At 50.7% G+C, this 16,768-nt stretch overlaps 6 protein-coding genes across 6 annotated transcripts; 3 read left to right on the top strand and 3 right to left on the bottom strand.

Annotated features, from left to right (window-relative positions):
- Window positions 1-211: 211 nt before the first annotated feature.
- NUU61_009471 (putative ABC multidrug transporter) lies at window positions 212-4,519 on the bottom strand (the record flags this gene model as incomplete). The annotated part of the gene is made up of 3 exons (XM_056659996.1): window positions 212-1,186; window positions 1,210-2,730; window positions 2,783-4,519. The coding sequence occupies 3 exons, from the start codon at window positions 4,517-4,519 to the stop codon at window positions 212-214; spliced, it is 4,233 nt and encodes a 1,410-aa protein (XP_056508289.1).
- A 1,086-nt stretch (window positions 4,520-5,605) lies between these two features.
- Window positions 5,606-6,299, bottom strand: NUU61_009470 (uncharacterized protein; the record flags this gene model as incomplete). Its single annotated transcript, XM_056659995.1, has 3 exons — window positions 5,606-6,051; window positions 6,128-6,206; window positions 6,297-6,299. The coding sequence occupies 3 exons, from the start codon at window positions 6,297-6,299 to the stop codon at window positions 5,606-5,608; spliced, it is 528 nt and encodes a 175-aa protein (XP_056508288.1).
- Window positions 6,300-8,361: 2,062 nt separating this feature from the next.
- On the top strand, window positions 8,362-9,592 carry NUU61_009469 (uncharacterized protein; the record flags this gene model as incomplete). The annotated part of the gene is made up of 2 exons (XM_056659994.1): window positions 8,362-9,109; window positions 9,210-9,592. 2 exons carry the CDS (start codon window positions 8,362-8,364, stop codon window positions 9,590-9,592), a joined length of 1,131 nt encoding a protein of 376 aa, XP_056508287.1.
- A 1,386-nt stretch (window positions 9,593-10,978) lies between these two features.
- Window positions 10,979-12,293, top strand: NUU61_009468 (glycoside hydrolase family 5 protein; the record flags this gene model as incomplete). The annotated part of the gene is made up of 3 exons (XM_056659993.1): window positions 10,979-11,701; window positions 11,758-12,178; window positions 12,232-12,293. The coding sequence occupies 3 exons, from the start codon at window positions 10,979-10,981 to the stop codon at window positions 12,291-12,293; spliced, it is 1,206 nt and encodes a 401-aa protein (XP_056508286.1).
- A 311-nt stretch (window positions 12,294-12,604) lies between these two features.
- Window positions 12,605-13,451, bottom strand: NUU61_009467 (GNAT family N-acetyltransferase; the record flags this gene model as incomplete). The annotated part of the gene is made up of 4 exons (XM_056659992.1): window positions 12,605-12,837; window positions 12,892-13,009; window positions 13,067-13,356; window positions 13,409-13,451. 4 exons carry the CDS (start codon window positions 13,449-13,451, stop codon window positions 12,605-12,607), a joined length of 684 nt encoding a protein of 227 aa, XP_056508285.1.
- Window positions 13,452-14,945: 1,494 nt separating this feature from the next.
- Window positions 14,946-16,726, top strand: NUU61_009466 (uncharacterized protein; the record flags this gene model as incomplete). Its single annotated transcript, XM_056659991.1, has 2 exons — window positions 14,946-15,082; window positions 15,160-16,726. The coding sequence occupies 2 exons, from the start codon at window positions 14,946-14,948 to the stop codon at window positions 16,724-16,726; spliced, it is 1,704 nt and encodes a 567-aa protein (XP_056508284.1).
- Window positions 16,727-16,768: the final 42 nt, after the last annotated feature.

The raw sequence follows: 16,768 nt of genomic DNA, 5'->3' as shown, positions 1-16,768 counted from the left end.
AGACGTTAATTAGCAGAATGCGCATATATATAGAACTGGTAGTCATCGAATATTTCATCCAAGTCATCTTTCAATGTCATATTAATCGATTAAATATAAGTTGAGTTGAGTAGATACAAGACGCAAAAAGCCATAACACACCTCGCAATGCCGGTCTATACAGCAGACAAGAACATCTATTTATTCGTTTTGGCTGCTCAAAAGGAGCCGTTCATTGGGCCTTCTTCGAGGCCTTGGTCCGCAGCTTCATCAACAAAAAGACGAGAGCATACGAACTCAGGACGAAAATGCAGATAATGGCAGCGTCACGCCATCCATAGTAGTAGTCCTTGAGATTGAGCGTGTAGAGGTAGTCGCTTCCCTTGCGGTACTGACACACCTCGCAGCCCTCGGTCGCACCAGGGTTGATGAGGTTCATGCGCGAACCAATCGTCTGCATGAAGGGGCCGAGGTACTCGCCGCAGGTAGTTCCATTGGGCGGAGTGATCAGGGCGAACTCACCCTTGGTACACTTGATGTCTACATCAAAGACATCGAAGACCAGGATGCTGCCCATCAGGTAATTAAAGGGATTCAGCCAGTAGATCCAGTAGCGCCAGAAGGCCTGGATCTGTTGGTACGGCACAAGAACACCGCAGAAAGAAACCAGGGTTCCAATGACCACGGGATTGGTCAAAGCCGCGAAGGTGGCGTTGGGGGCATAGGCCGAGATCATCTGTCCGATACCCGTGTACAGGAACTCGTAAGCGAGCATCACAAAGAAAGTGGCGCCGGCCTTGTCCGAGGCGCTACTGAATCCAACAGTGTAGTACCAGCAGACAAAGTAGAAAACGGCGCAGAAACAAAGGTACGGAAATTCCGACACAATGAGCGCGGTCACAAAGGCCTTCCAGGAGTACATCTTGGCCTTCTTCTCGCGTGTGTCGTAAAGGTCTCGTCTTTCGATGAACAGAGGCTGGAGCTGGTTGATCACACCGGGGGCGACGAAAATGAAGTTGAAGATCGTGAACAGCCGCAACTGCAGGTCCCCAACGCTATCACCAATCATCCAAAATGAAAATCCATTGAACAAAGCGGATCCGATGTGCAGGGCGATTTTGTTGTTGATGTAATCGGTGTTGCGAAACAACGCGGTACTCATCCGCTTGGTCACCAGCTTCATCTGCTCTCGGAGCGGCGTAGCAAACTCTCGGCCATCATCAAGGGTACCGGGGGCTGAGAGGCAGCGGTGCTGATGATGCCATCTAGCTCCTTGACCACTTGAGTGTGCTCGGGGGATTCCAGCCAGACTTGATTCCAGTCTCTGCCTTGGCTCAGATGCCCAGAGACAACGTCGATCATGTGTTCTGCCGGGTTGGTAGCCGAAGGGCAAGGGGTCCCGTAGCGCTGGAAGTAGTCCTTGACTGTCTGGCCATTGTCGCCAATGTCACCAAAGTACACAGTTTTGCCGCCCTTGGCCAACAGTAGGAGAGTATCGAATTCAGCGAACAATTGTGCCGAGGGCTGGTGGATCGTGACCAGAACAGCCTGGCCCACATCGGCCAGCTTGCGGAGGAAACGCACGGTGTTGTAAGCACTCTGGCCGTCCAGACCGGAGGTGGGCTCGTCCAAGAAGATCAAAATGCTGGGCTTTGAAACCAACTCGACGCCGATGGTGACACGCTTGCGCTGTTCAACACTCAGCCCGGCGCCGACGTATCCGATCAGAGTGTCGGCGAGGTCATGAAGCTCCAGGAGGTTGATGATAGTGTCGACATATTTCAACTTCTCCTCGCGGGGGATGTGGCTGGGCTGGCGTAGCAACGCCGAGAATTCCAGGGCCTCGCGAACGGTCGCGAAAGGTTCGTGCACATCAAGCTGTTCACAGTAACCGGCTGAACGTTGGAAAGATACGGGCAAAGGTCGGCCATCAACCATAATGGAACCTCGGATGGTGCCTTCGGTCTTGCGCTGGGCCAGCACGTCCAGCAAGGTGGTTTTGCCTGCACCGGATGAGCCCATCAGGGCGCCGAGCATACCCGGCTTCACCCATCCATGAACATTGTCCAGCAGCACGCGGTCACCCGAGGGTGTCTTGACAGTGTAGGTTAGGTTTTTCCAGGTGAAAACCGAAGTGTTTCGAATCAGCTGGTTGTCGATGTCCTCGGTGTCCTGACCCGCCTCGGAGGGTTTCTTGGACTTTTCCTGCACCTGAGATTCCTCATCAGTCTTGTTGACCTGGCTGTGTCGGTTAAGACGCTCGCGGGGAATAGCAAGAGAGTTTCCGCTCTCCGAAGGGGATTGCCATCGTGAGGTGGCAATAATCGTGACGACGACAAACAAAAACCAGTACGCCCAGACAATGCCAAAATTCCGCCAGACATGGGAGTGGCTGTAAGACAGCGATGCCAGGTAGGCCTCTCCAGTAACTGTGGTCTCTCCTGGGATAGCTCCGCCGACGCCAGCGCAGGACTGGTGTTGAGGATTAGTGTATCCCGGGCCCTGGGGGATAATGTTATTGCCAATGCAAGGAATAATTTTGCCTTGGAACTCGTTGGACAACAGCGATTCAAAGCCGTAGGACAATGGGTCAATCCAGTAGATCCAGCCCAGCCACGGGTGCATCTGGGGTCTTTGAATCATATAGCCGGTATACATGATCAAGGCTGAAATCAAAAATCCAGAAACTTTGGACGCGCCGTCAAAAGTTGAGAAGAGTGCACCGACGGCGCGAAAAAGAGCAGTTGTGCACTGTTATATTGTCAGAAAAAAAAATACAGAAAAGGAGACAGAAAGGCCTTACCATTGTAACTGCGAACACCATGATCCAGTAGGTGAAGAATGTGGCCGCGGACATAGTCAAGCCAACCATGAAATAAACCACCAACGCAAACATGCTGATCTGGAACAGAAGTACCGGAATATCGGCAGTGAGCTGGGCCAGACAGAATGCTGCGGGGTGGAATAGAGCGAATCCCTTGTGCTTGATGAGGACTGGTCGGCCACTGAATGAGTCCGTGACCTCGGACATCGCCAGCAGACTGTGGTAGAGCAAAGAGAAGAAGAGAGCACCAGACTTGATGAAAAGACCGCCAGAGTTGTTGGGGGCATTGTAGAACAGAGAGCCTGCAATCAATGCCTGGATCAGAGTGGCAACCTGCTTGATGATAAACGTAGCCTTGTCACCCCATAGGATCTGATATTGCCGGACAATGCAAGCCTTGATCTGCTCCGTGAAGCTGACTGTAAAGGGGCTGTGTTTGGGAAGTTGGTTGGAGGTTTCGAAGGCCACACCGTCTTTGAAATCCTGGGTTCGTTGACGGGCGAGGTCGGAGTCCGGGTAGTTGTACTCGGCGATCATTTGTTCGTGGATGGGTGAAGCCTCGTATTGAGCTCGCAGCGCTTCCGCATTCCGGGGGAATCGGTTCTCGTAGCCTTCGCGAATCCGTCGCTCCGTTGGGACAGTAACACCTGTCAAAAAGTCGGCCACATTGGATCCCTCGCGACAGATGAATCCGGCCTCCTCCATGAAAGGCCGGGCTTGCTCCCGGGTTCCGTAGAAGACCTGCTCGCCCTCGTCGAGAACCAGGACTTTGTCGAACTGCTCGTAGATTCCGTTGCCGGCTTGGTACAGCGTCACAATTGTCGACAGACCCAGGGTGTCAGTCATGGCGCGGACGGCCTTGGTCCATTCCAGCGCGGTGCTCGCATCCAATCCACGGGTACTATTATCCCAACAAAAGACAGAGCCTCGCGTGGCCATACACTCGATGATGGAAACACGCTTGCGTTCGCCGCCAGAGACACCGCGCACGAACTCATTGCCCACTTTGGTGTCTTCAGTGTGGGAGATTCCCATCGACTCGAGCAAGAAGCGTTTAGTTTCCCTCCGATAGTCTTCAGGGGATTTGACACCGTTGGGCAAATGGAAAGGAACCTTGAGGCGTGTGGCAAAGTCCATGGTTTGGCCGACGGTCAACGTGGGAAAAAACAGTTCTTCTTCGGTGTTCATAGCGATTTGGCCTCGGTACTTGCTGGCCTCTCGATGAGTCAAGGAACCGAATCGAACATCTCCTTCGATGGACTTGTAGCCTAGTCGGCGGTTGGCCAACATCTTCAGCAAAGTTGTGCATCCCGAGCCCGGGCGACCCAGAACCAACAACATCTCGCCGGGCTTCACACAGCCATGGCTGTTTCGCAGGATGGTGCGCAGCGGAGCCTTTTTGCGTGACTCTTTGATATGCTGAGGGATGTTGAACTGCGACAAGGCGTTCTCGTTGATCGCAGCCTCGGCACTAATCACGTCGACGCTGAGATTCTGCCAGGTGACACCCAGTTCCTGGCGTTTGAAACCAGAGGCCAGATCTCGTTCATGTTGTTGCTGGATCTGGGACAAGAGACTCCACTCGTTGGTTTGGCTGGCAGCAGGGCTGTCCTTGCGAGGGGTCTCATCGCCGGTGATGGTTGCGCCACTGGCGGTTTCATCTTTGATATCGACTGGCCCTGTCCAGGACAACGAGGGTTGGTCAGATCCCTCCATGATGGACAGTAGATAAAGAGGCAAGCATCTAACAGACTATGCATCATCAGGGGCGACCTTTTTCTTTTATGTAAGTCCGAATCTTTTCTTCATTCAATGTGGTGGGTCCATGGAGAGATAGAAGGCTCCGAACCTCCGACCAGCGCAGATCCATTCGGGATGGTGATGGATTTTGGAGGGGAGACCAGGCCCCGAGTCACGCTATATTTTCATTCAAAACATACTCTCAGACCGATGGATGGCTCACCCTTGGCGTTTCAAGCCAAATGTTGCAAATGTTGGTCTGATCGGAGATCCACATGGCGCACCCAAATCGGCGTCGAGTGGAGCCCCGACGAGACGAACAATCCCTTCATGGGCTTGGAAGTTCCGTTGCCTCCGCTGAGTCATGTCTAGGACCAATCATATCCTCTCATCACAATAACCCTGCGCGCCTTGGATCGGATGGTCTTCACCGCGTTTCCTCCCTAACTTCATCCAGTGAATTTCTACTGGCCTTGACAATTATACTGCCGAATTCGAGGCGTGTATGGGCATTCTACCATGGTTTATGCGTCTGTCAACCGTGGTATTGACAGATATAATGACTTTTGGACCAGAGAAAGGCCTTCTATTAACTTAAGAATGTTCATGGTCTGCCTGAAAAATAAGGGGTATTAGGGTAAAGGAGGGTCGGGACAGGTCGGCCTCGGCGTTTGGCTGCTTTGGTGCATTTGATAACTCAATCACTCGGACCCTCAGCAACGCGAGCACCGACATGGCCCACCCTACCCACATGGCAAAGGTGCAACAATCTCCCCGACTGATCCACTCTAAAAATAATCGCCTGGAATTGGTCGGGATCCGAAAATCCGCCTAAGAGTCTTGTACAAAGACTCCACTAGCCTATATACGCATGCCATTGTGGGAACTGTGTCGGTATTTCTTAGTTTGATTGGTCTCCAAGAAACAAGGGGGGGGGAAGGAAAAATAGGAAAAATAGGAGATGAAGAAGTGGTTGTCGAGTTAGTCCCAAACGAGTTAAAAGAACATCTCCCTGGCCTCAGCCAAAGGCCATGCCAATCAGGGACACAATTTGTGAAAGATTTAAGAGTCTCTGCTCCGGCACTGGTTGCAGACCTCATACTCCATCCCATCCAAGTCAACAAAGTCTGGTCGGTCCATCTCATGCTGTCCTCGGACGCAGTACTTCTGCTCGTGCTGCAGGCAGTATATGCAAATGCACAGACCATGTAGCCGGACGCTGCGAGGAACTTGGCAGTGGGTGCAAACAAAATGGAGAGGCAACGAACCCATCGGCATCGTCTCTTCACCGGTTTCAATGGTCTGTGTGCCCATCGAAACTCGGGAGGGTGTGGGCACACTCACCCGGGTGAGAATGGGCTTGATGACATCATCTTGGGGCTCTTCGACGACTGTCGAGGCGGTGCTTGATGACGAAGAAGTTGGACATTTGGTATTTTCCTCTGGTGGGGGTGTTGTTGTGCTCATGGGATAGAAGGTCGGCAAGAAGAGTGAGTATGACGGGTTGCCTATATTCAACCGTAGAGTCAGCAATCTTGTATATCGAAAAGCAGAGCAAGAGCAGTAAGATGATAGTATGGGTACCCTTTGGGGCAGGGTCGACTGTCTTTTGCTTATTTTGCGACGGTGATTGCTGTTTCGAAACCAAGCCCTTCTTTCGACGCTATGTGCAAGTTAGCAATTGTCACAAACCTCCAAACTCCTTCATCATGGGATGCTCGTAATTGGGAAAAGGCAAAGACAGAAAACCCACCATTCGACTTCTATTTCGAAACCGCAGACGACACTGAATGCACATTCGGAAAATATGGGACTTCCCAGGGGAGCGATAGTCAGCTAGGGGGTATGACTTGTGGCAGGTAGAACAAGTCTTCATATCCATGGCCATAGTAACGGAGTATGGCCTGGAGGTAGTAGGGAAGCCCCAAAACGAGTGTATTGGAGTCGTGGACGGCCAAAGGGGAAAAGGCAGTAGAGGGTATGCAGAACATCAAGGGGGCAGGACTTTGCCCCGCCGCCAGAGGGATAGAGGGATAGCAATAGAGGGATAGAAGCGACGGGGGAGCAACGTGAAAGTAACGTGAAAGTGACGGGAAAGTGACGGGAAAGTGACAGGAAGATATAAATATAAACCGGTAATTCAGGATAACACCCAGAATCGATGTGGTTCCCGTGGGCTGTTTTTTCCATAAGTGTTCAGCTGCAGCGCATAGTAGGATGGCCATCAAGCAGAGCAGGCTGTTGATAGATTCATAAAGTTACCTACCCATATTGCCTACTATACTAGCGATACCTTTTAGTGAAGAATCTATATTCACTAGTCACATATTTATATTACATAATTCTCTATTTTTCTTATGCGTTAGTCCCTCCTTGGCACTATAAAGAAAATCTATAAAGCTTGAAACGAGTTGCACTATCTACTAGCTTATCCATCAAAAAAATATCTTTATTAGAGTCCCTTTTGAGAGAGAGAGAAAATGTTTCCTCAGCGCCATGTACAGTTATTCCGAGCCCTAAGTAAAACAAGAACTAAAGAGTAGCTCTTACTCCAATATGAGTCCACGCTATGAAGCCACTTAGGCCAAGCCAATGTTAACGGCCTATAAAAAACCACTAATTTATCTTGTCCTTTCTATTCCATTTCTGTGCTGTCCTGGCTATGCTATTGTCCAGAACCTTCGCAAGCCACATAATTAACCAGTCAGAATTACCGTTTTTAATATTATAGATATATCGACCTCATCCGAAACATCCTTGGGTATGTCTATGACTAGAATTGAAGGATATCGCCCTAGAAAAGTGAGGTTCTAATCCTTGCTTTAAGTATAAGTAAAATGTTGAAAGATCTCAGAAGATCTGCCCAAAGTGAATATGTAGGCTTTTTAGCTGGATGGGACTTCAACTTAAACCGCAATTGCTGGCACCTGACTGTAAAGCGATACTACACAAGGTAAGAGTATGTAGATAGACCTATCCTCTATGTTCAAAGTCGTAACATATGGCCTAGACCCTAATTTAAAGATTTATCTATAGATCAACTCATTAAGTTATTATCGGTCTATTTCAAGACTTTTACGGAGTGATATATTCCCAAGTCTTACACCGTAGTAGTTCTCGATCCTCCGGAACACAACCGAATTTGGGAGCTAGATTTGGCCCCCTACCTTGTATATGTACCTAGGGGCCGGCGAGGGATCAAGGACCAAGCATATGGCCAAAACCATACGGATTAGACTCGTTTAGAGATGGTCTGCAGAACCACAGTCGTGTGTCAAAGCATGAGATGCATAAATACGTTGAATATTGAATATCGAATGATTGCTGATGAAGCTGGACTGTTCCTGATTCCTGGTTAAGGCACAGTGGGGCCAAATCTTGAAAGTGCGTTTTTTCATGCCACTTGGATTCGGACAGAAGTGCCCCACTGGGGGCTGGGAAAGACGCTCTCGACATAAGTCCTTAACTCCTTTTATAATATAAAAAATTCTGTCGAGCAGAGATGGCCACATCTCAAGATGGAAAACCAACCCGACGCCGTGGATCATATCCCAAGTTTCCGATAAACTCGCATCAAGACACATCCACTGTCGTGCATCAGGGATCTAATTGACCCCCCTAATCCTTGCCCTAGAGTAGGACTACACGGGGCGTGGCGATGGCTTGACTAACGTAGCGGTGGGTCGAACTTGGAGCCTGATCCGACCATCCTTTCGTTGAGGGCTCTCCAGGGCGTACATAAAAATCGCGTGGGATCTGCTACCTCCCATCCAACGGCCTACTCACAAACTTTCTCCCCCCCCCCCCCCCCCAACAAAATGCGTCTTGTTAATTCCCAGCTCATATTATGGGGTATTTACTCTCTACTGGTCCCTCAAATATCGTCTTTGTCCCTTCCTCAAACCCGTCCCTCCCACGACTTGCAGCTTCCCCAGGCCCATGCAAAGCCGCTTGTTCACCGAAACGTTGCCCACGCGCATTCACTCAAGCGCCGCGAAGATTACGGCCCTCCTCGAAGCTCTCGCTGTGATTATCTTGTCGGGGGTGAAGCTGACTTCGACCCGCACACCTATTACATTTATGATTACTGGGGAGAGTTTGCAAAGGCGCAACTCGACGAAAGAATAGGAAAAGGAGGCCAAGGATCGATTTGGCGGGGACTCCTCATCTACCTCAATACGAAAGAAAATCAAAACGCGGGTATTTCTATCGACAAACCAGAGCCAGTGGCGATCAAGGTTGCAAAGGGAGGCCGGGGGGTCGACTCAGGCCTCATACAAAACCAAATAAACAGTCGACATGTGATGCGCTTAAAGGAAATTTTCTGGTCCAGTAACACCAGGGCGTCGATTCAGGTCATGCAAAGAGGCAGCCACGACCTCATGAGTGTGGCGGAGGAGGACAAACCGTTTGATTCACGGCCGTGGATAACTGCCGCTGGAATGGCCTTGAAGGCTGCCCACCGCAAAAATATTGTTCATCGGGATGTAAAGCCCGAAAACGTGCTGAAGGGAGACGATGGTGTCTACTACTTGATTGATTGGGATCTGGCAAAGAAGGTCACGAGTAAGTATGGTCATGGGAGCACAGGGACGAAATTTCACTTGGGTCCAGGTAGGCTGCACCCTTCTCCGCTCACAGTCCAAGTGCTTATGTCGATATTCAGAGCAGAAGAATGGAGAAAAATATGATGTTTACAAACAGGATGTTTGGGCATTGGCCTGGATGTGGTTGCTGTGCGAAATCACGGGCCATGCAGAAGGAGACGATGCCGAGTACCTTTATGAAGAGCTTACGGGGGGTAGGGGAATGGAGAAGAAGCCGGGATCAGAGGAAGAAGAAGAGGTGCCACCTGGCCTGACAGCCACGGACACCGTCAACCTTTTAAAGAGAAAGGTGGGTAAGTGGGTGGCACCTGCTAAGATACCCTGGATGGCAAAAGGTTTATGCAAGCAGGATCAGCGCAACGAAATAGGGGAGTTTATGGAAATGTACGTGAAGGTGAAAGATATCGAGAACCCAAAAGCTGGGGAAGGAGGGAAAACATAGATGGGAAGGACATGTCTAGTTCTCGGTATCAAAGCATCATCAACATGTATATTCAGATCCACACTGGTGTTGGCTAACTCCAGATCTCTTTTTTTTTCCTCTTTTATTTTCCTTCGTTCCCCTGACATGAACCATCTCATGGAACTCAGGCCCGCAGTTTCATTGACCCAGGAACGTCAAAGCCATTGTGGTTACCACATGGGTTAGGAGAAGAGGAATGGAAGGATTCGTTGCGAAAATACATGCCTGATCATTCTGCGGCACGCGAATTTTGGCGAGATTATCATTGTCTGGTATCTGACTTTCCCGAGAACGAAAGGCGACAGAGACTCTTTCAGGAGTGCGGTATTGATACTAAGATACCAAAAGAAGAGGGTCAATTTGCTCTTAATCGATGAAAACAACCATTCCCCCCAGTTCGGTTTTGTCCATCCAACTATAAACTACGAGCACTTCTGAGCTGCGACCTCTTCGAAGATGAGGTGGCCTTTCGGGTTGCCTGAGATATGGGTCGATCACATCTAGAGTGATCCATTAATTACGCACGAAAATAGGTCGAGTAGAGGTGCTACCAGCATCGAGAACTGCAGAGTCTTGTGTCCAGCGAAGTAAGTTGCCCGCCCTTACATATATCCTATCTGTTATTGATATGGGTTTATAGGCGACACAGACAACCCTAAGTCTATGAGATAGCTACGCAGGCGCTTTATCCGGATTGAAACAAAAATCTCCAACTGTGAACAGTCATAGAGTTACTCTATGGAAATTTCTCGTCATTGCTTGAAGCCCATGGATGCCAAGTCAGTCCACAATTAGGGGGATGTAGATCATTCAGCCCCCAAAACACCCATCACAACCCTTCTCGCGGCAGATTCCCTTATTAGGTGTTTGGTCAATATGAAATAAATATCATCTTTGAAACTTTCTTTTTTGGGTCGCAAATATAATAGGATATCAATGTCAAAAAAACGTGGGGTCAACACTGACCACCTTGGGGACTCGTGTGGAGACAGCATCGACGATAGATTCACGGATTGATCGATTCCAGGGGACACAGTTCTTTGGCTCGTGAGCTCCAGTCAGTAGACATCCCAGCAAAATGACCATGTCTACGCGAAACACAGCAAGATTGGCGGATCTTGAAGTGAGGCCAGTTTCCCGATTAGGAATTTCGTCAAGCGTGAAGTAGTACACGCTCGCGCATCCTTTCTGTTTTGGGGCTAATTAGGGCCACAAATCCTGCATGATCCTTCCCCTGACCCATCGCAGTCCCCACGGCCACTAACGCGTCTTTCTGAGGAAAAGCCGCGGGGCGAGAAGACGATGAATATTTAAACCAGCCCTCTCGGCCCTGGTCTCCGGGTGATTCAATAACACAATCCAACCATGGCTATCCTCTCCAGGTTCTGTATGCTGAGTGCGCTGGCGGGCCTGGCTTCTGCCTGGTTGGCCGGAGACAACAAAGAAATCACCAGCAAAGATAACAAGAATTTGTTTTCGTCTGTTAACAACAAGGTCCGTGGAGTCAATCTCGGCTCCCAGTTCATCTTTGAGCCTTGGCTGGGGGAGAGTGCCTGGAGTGATATGGGATGTAGCGGCCGGGCTTCGGAGTTTGACTGTGTCTCGTCGATGGGTCAGAAAGCAGCCAACGAAAGCTTTGCGAAGCACTGGGGCTCCTGGATCACTCAGGACGACATCAGTGAGATGGTGAGCTATGGCCTCAACACTATACGTGTACCTGTCGGGTACTGGCTGCGCGAGGACCTGGTCGACTCGAGCGAACATTTCCCCCAGGGTGGCCTGGAGTATGTCCAGAAGCTCTGCGGCTGGGCCAGCGACGCCGGTCTGTATATCATCATGGACCTGCACGGAGCGCCCGAGGCCCAGACTCCCAATAATGCCTTTACGGGTCAAAATAACCCTAACCCGGGGTTCTACCAGGAGGATCAGTATGAGCGGGCGCTCAAGTTCCTCGAGTGGATGGCCGAGATGATCCACAGGCAAGACGAATTTCGCAACGTCGGTATGCTGGAGGTGCTCAATGAGCCCATGCAAGACAACGACAAGGCCTCGTCCATGCGGGAGAACTACTACCCCAAAGCGTTCGAGGTGAGTGCTTGCCTTCCTTTCGCCCCTTTTCAACACATACTGACAATTCCTTACAGCGCATCCGCGCAGTCGAAACAAAACTGTCCGTCGACAAGAAAGACTACCTCCACATCCAGATGATGGACAAACTCTGGGGCTCGGGCGACCCAACCGAGCACCTCGATGACCAGTACTACGCCGCCTACGACGACCACCGTTACTACAAATGGGATAAGAGCGTCGAGACAACTCACGACAATTACATCAGCACGTCCTGCAAGGACAAGCGCGACAGCAACTCGCCAACGATCGTGGGCGAGTGGAGTTTGGCCGTGCCCAAAAGTATGGACAAAGCCTCGGACTGGCAGCCCAACTCCTCCAACGCCGACTTTTATCGGAAATGGTTTGCCGCCCAGGTCCACTCGTATGAGCAGGGACAGGGCTGGGTGTTCTGGACGTGGAAGTCGCAGCTCAATGATTATCGGTGGTCGTACCAGGGTAAGTTCAAGTCAGTTGGAGACAGGTGGGAAAAGATGCTAACATGAGTGCAGACGCGGTGAAGGCTGGTGTCATCCCAAAGGATTTCAACTCCTTAGAGGACGTGTGTGGCTGAGGGTAGCGCACCTAATCTATGTTGGCCATTTTGGTTCATTCGTGAACATTGTACTTTGGCCGAATATGTATGAAATCTAGAGCCGCGGCATTGATGGGCCGCGTGCAATGTACTTATCCTTCAATGAACGCACATTTATGACACTCGAGGGAAACATGGTACATTGGCAAAAGCACCCGATGGTATTTCAAGGAGTACGTAGAACCGAATGCCGCTTACACTGTTATACTGCTCATTTTGAGTGAACCTGGTGCAGCAAACTAGACAATAAGGATAAGGAAAGTACACCGTGCACTGAAGGAGACAAATTACTAGCTCACTTCTGGCCACCATACCATTGCCCATAACGGAATGCCCGGGCCGCCTGGTTGAATACTAGCGTCAGCAGCCACCTTGCCCTTTCCGAGGACAATGACCTCAACTTCCTCGAAGCCCAATGACAGGTACAGGTTACGGGAGTTGGGGGTTGTCGCCTCAAGCCAAATTGGCATATGTTCCCTTTTGGCAGTCAGCTGGACATCGCGCACGATAGCCTTTGCAAGCCCTAAGGTGATGTCAGGGATGTGGAACGAGGTGAATGGTCAACAGCGGCGCTCACCCTTCCCTCGATGCTCATATTCAGTCCCAATACTAAAAATATAGTAATAACGCTTTTGACCACGCAGGCCCTTCCGCTTGGCATGATCGGACAAACCAGAGAACTCAGTCCAGAGCCGCTGAGGCAGAGGTTAGACGACCACTCGACTCGATGCAAGAACCCGGCAAAGACATACCATGAGACCGGAGTAACCGATCCTCCACAGGACAGCCAAAAATCCAGCGGACAGCAGTGACCAGACATTATCAATGTACCGCCCGGGTGGGATGGTCACAGAAGCTGCTTTGCACCCCTCGGCCTCGGTGATCACAGCATCATTGAGTAGGGCCGACTTGATCAGCGTCGCCCAGTATTTTGGGAGGTATGCGAGCCTCTCCTCTCGGGGCATGTCAAACAGCATGTACGTGATGACGGGGTCATTGTCAAAGACACGGCCGTTGAGGTTTGCGACTGCTTCTAGCAGTTCTTGCTGCTATTAGAGCTCGACGCCATCAATCCAACCCCTTCGAAAGCTTACCGTTTCGGCCGTGAGTGACTGAAATTGGGGAGTCTGGCATCATTAAGAATAGTGTAGGCTAATTTGCGCATGGAGAATATAAGGATAAAGCACCCTGGTAGCTCGTCGCAGACGTTGGTGGATGTTGAGTGGCGCATCGCATCGCAACCTCGAGTCCCCGTCCTGGCGACGTCATTCGCCTTAGTAAGCGCCTGTCGACCTTGGGAATTGTCGACGTCTTTGTTTTTGCTTCGTGAATTACAGCTCATACCTCAATTAAGTGGTGTGAACAGCAGCCATGATATACCCTCGACCTTCAGTGGGCGATCCTGCGAAGGACCGTGGTGGAGCACGCACCTGAGTCTCTGAGCCAGCTCCAGTGAAAGCTCCCCCCGAGTCTCAACCGAACTCCTCGAATTTTCGGGACGCTTTGTACGCGGATAGCTACCATTTCGAGCCGAGTCTTTGGGTGACCCCTATCGCTAAAGCCTCAAACTACCGCCTCCTGCCGCAGGGAAGGGTCGCTATGGAGACTGCCAGGATCCAGTGGGACAGTGGCCCACCCACACCAAGTCTGGCGCCCCCGAGCTGGGACCCTCGTGCTTCCTTTTGACGAGGACTGGCTGACAACAATTGAACAAAAAATGGCTTAAACCACAATTTGTGTTTCTTCACCTGATACTGCCAATGCCTCGAGTCCAGGGGCACTCTTCGCACACCACTAAACCAGATATCAGACCAGACATCAGAGTTCTAGGGATCGTCGCTGGATACCTGTCAACCAAGCCCACTTCCCCTGGGCACCCGCTAAGCTTGCGGACTACCAGAGCACGCGTCCACTCCCCAGTGATTTCCCTCCCCTATTTACTGATGCCTGCGGGCTTCTGCTGCTCATCCCCAGCGTCTTCACCCACGCCATGGCAGGCAACCGATACTTGATGCATGTCTCCATAGTGAACCTCCAATTTTATTGCGAATCCAACCAGTTAAAACTCAAAATGTCCCAAGACTGCAAATTCATTTCTTACAGTCCCAAGATGCTCCATTGTTAGCGTGGAAAGGATTTTCTTCGCTCATCTAGCGCTGTGGGACCCCCCGAAAATGGCTTGTAACCCCAGGAACCAGCCACCGAAAAAAGATTTTCTACTTAAGGGCCGGGGGTTTTCCAAGTTGAGTCCTCTGGGGCTAGGCACCTATCTTGTTGCGGCATCTGTTGAATCTCCCGGCAAGGGTGTCTGTCTGCAGGGGCAGTCTGGCTCTACTTCTGTACACCCCTGTACAGAGGTCGAATCAAGACGATTATCAGATCGTGATTGGTGCTTTGAATCCTATCAAGAACAGCTTTGGTATTGCTGTCTGTCTCTGGCCTTGAAGTATTGGAAACAGGTGATGCTTCAAGTAATTGGCGCACCACCGCAGTACATCATATCGTCAGAAGTGGGCACAAATATCGCTGGCGCACATTTGAGGCGCAAGGCTGGCATTATGAACATCCCGACACGCAATCGCCGACTAGCAGGTAATTATCGAGGTGGCAATCGTCGGCCAGCAAGTGAACATGGGCGAGCAGGCGATTGTGAGCCAACAAGGGGAAACTACTCGACTAGTCAACATCAGCAATTTGACGAACAACAACCAATCGGTGGACACCGACAAAGGAGTGCGCGGCAGTCATCAACTAGGCGTCAGCAGCCGGTACCTGACAATCGACTAGCAAGTGAACACCAAGCAAGCAGTCATCCCCAGCAATTTGACGAACAACGGCCGATTAGTGAACGCCGACCAAGGAGTGCGCGCCAGCCAGAAACTATCCGTCAGCAGCCCATACCCGAAAATCATCATCGTGAATCACATAAGCAGAAAGAGATACTGCCGGAGCCCGACGAAGAGAAAGTCGTGGTCTTGGGCGAAACGCTTCACAAAAATGGACACCCCCAGCTCACTTACGCGAGGTTGATGGGCCTAGCAAATATCTATGTTAGGTCGATGCAAAAGCTTGACCGCGGTCACAACTTTCCAAAGACCTTGTCGCAAAATTGGGTCAAAGGCTTTTTGCGTAAACGTCCAAAGCTTGCGGCACGTCTGAATATGGGGAAACCCAGGCAAGGAAATGGTTCAAGCAAAGCTCCCAAGGATATGAATACCCAGCTGTTGGGGTTCGTGGATCGATTGGAAGAACTCGGGTCGAAACACAACGTCCAGGCTAGGGATGTCTACGTCCTCGGCGACATCGGCTTTGCCACAACCGTGAGCAAAGAAAGTCAGATGGTGATCCCTCGAACCATGTCATCATTTGAACAGAGGCAAGAGACTCCCGATTTGGCATCTATCGTCCTGTGCTACGGGCATCGCGGCCGGCCTCTTTCTTCATATGTCATGGTGAAAAGCAGTGAGGACCGCCCCTCTCGCCGGCATCAAGATACCCAGCTTTCCTATGCCGCTACTGGCTGGGCAAGTGAGAACAACCTCAACGGCTGGCTCGAACGTATCTTTGAGCCTGAGACTAGACGGGAAGAGGGCACGCATCGCATATTGCTAGTTGATAGCCAGCTGCCTATCCACGAGAAGTTTTTCTTCGACTGCGAGACTAATAATATATCCTGTCTTCGCTTCCCAAAAAATGGCGGTGAAATACTTAGTCCGCTTCACTGTGGCGTGTTTCAACACCTTGCAGTCCTCTACACAAACCACATGACAAGAATCTTGGGCGAGAGCATAGGAAACTCGGTCACCCTGGACGAAGATCAATTTGTCGAAACAATCCAAATGCAACTGTTGGAGCCGGCACACATTCTAAGAGCGCAAGATGCTTGGTACAATATAGGCATATTTCCAGTCAACCGGCCAACTATCCGCAGCCGACTCTGTGGTGGCCAAGCAGTCTCCCCTCCTGACAGCTCACCCACTCCTTGTGGTCGTCCTCAAACTACAAGGAACTTTTCTGTGGATATTCCCCGTGTGTTCTCTAGTCCTGAATATGAGCCTCCGTCACCACTGCCATCGTCGCAAGTTTTGCCGCCGTCTCCAATACCCATCGAGGATGCATCTGATTCACCTGACGCATCCGATGGCGAGAGTCCTAATAGCTCTTTGGGGCCTCTCACGCCTCAGACGGATTCCCAATCGCCAAAGCCAGTGGAGCTTGTTATGTCCATTTCGCAGTTTTGCGAATGCTTGGACAATTACGGAAAAGCCAGCAAGCGGAAAAGGCACGAGGAAGAAAAGAGACTCCGGGAACAGTTGATGTTGGGGTACAACGGGTGTCATGCCAAAGTTGAGATACTCAAGGAAGTCCTTGGGATGGAGCTCTCTGCGTCCAAACGATACAGGGCTCGTTGATCTTTCTGCCAAACGTCCTGCCTCATTGTGTTTACTTTTTCT

Source organism: Penicillium alfredii, assembly GCF_028826965.1.
Source record: "Penicillium alfredii strain IBT 34128 chromosome Unknown utg000011l_segment0_segment0, whole genome shotgun sequence".
Lineage (NCBI taxonomy): Eukaryota > Fungi > Ascomycota > Eurotiomycetes > Eurotiales > Aspergillaceae > Penicillium > Penicillium alfredii.
Note: the sequence above shows the minus strand (reverse complement) of the source record. Positions and strands in the feature narration are given on the sequence as shown.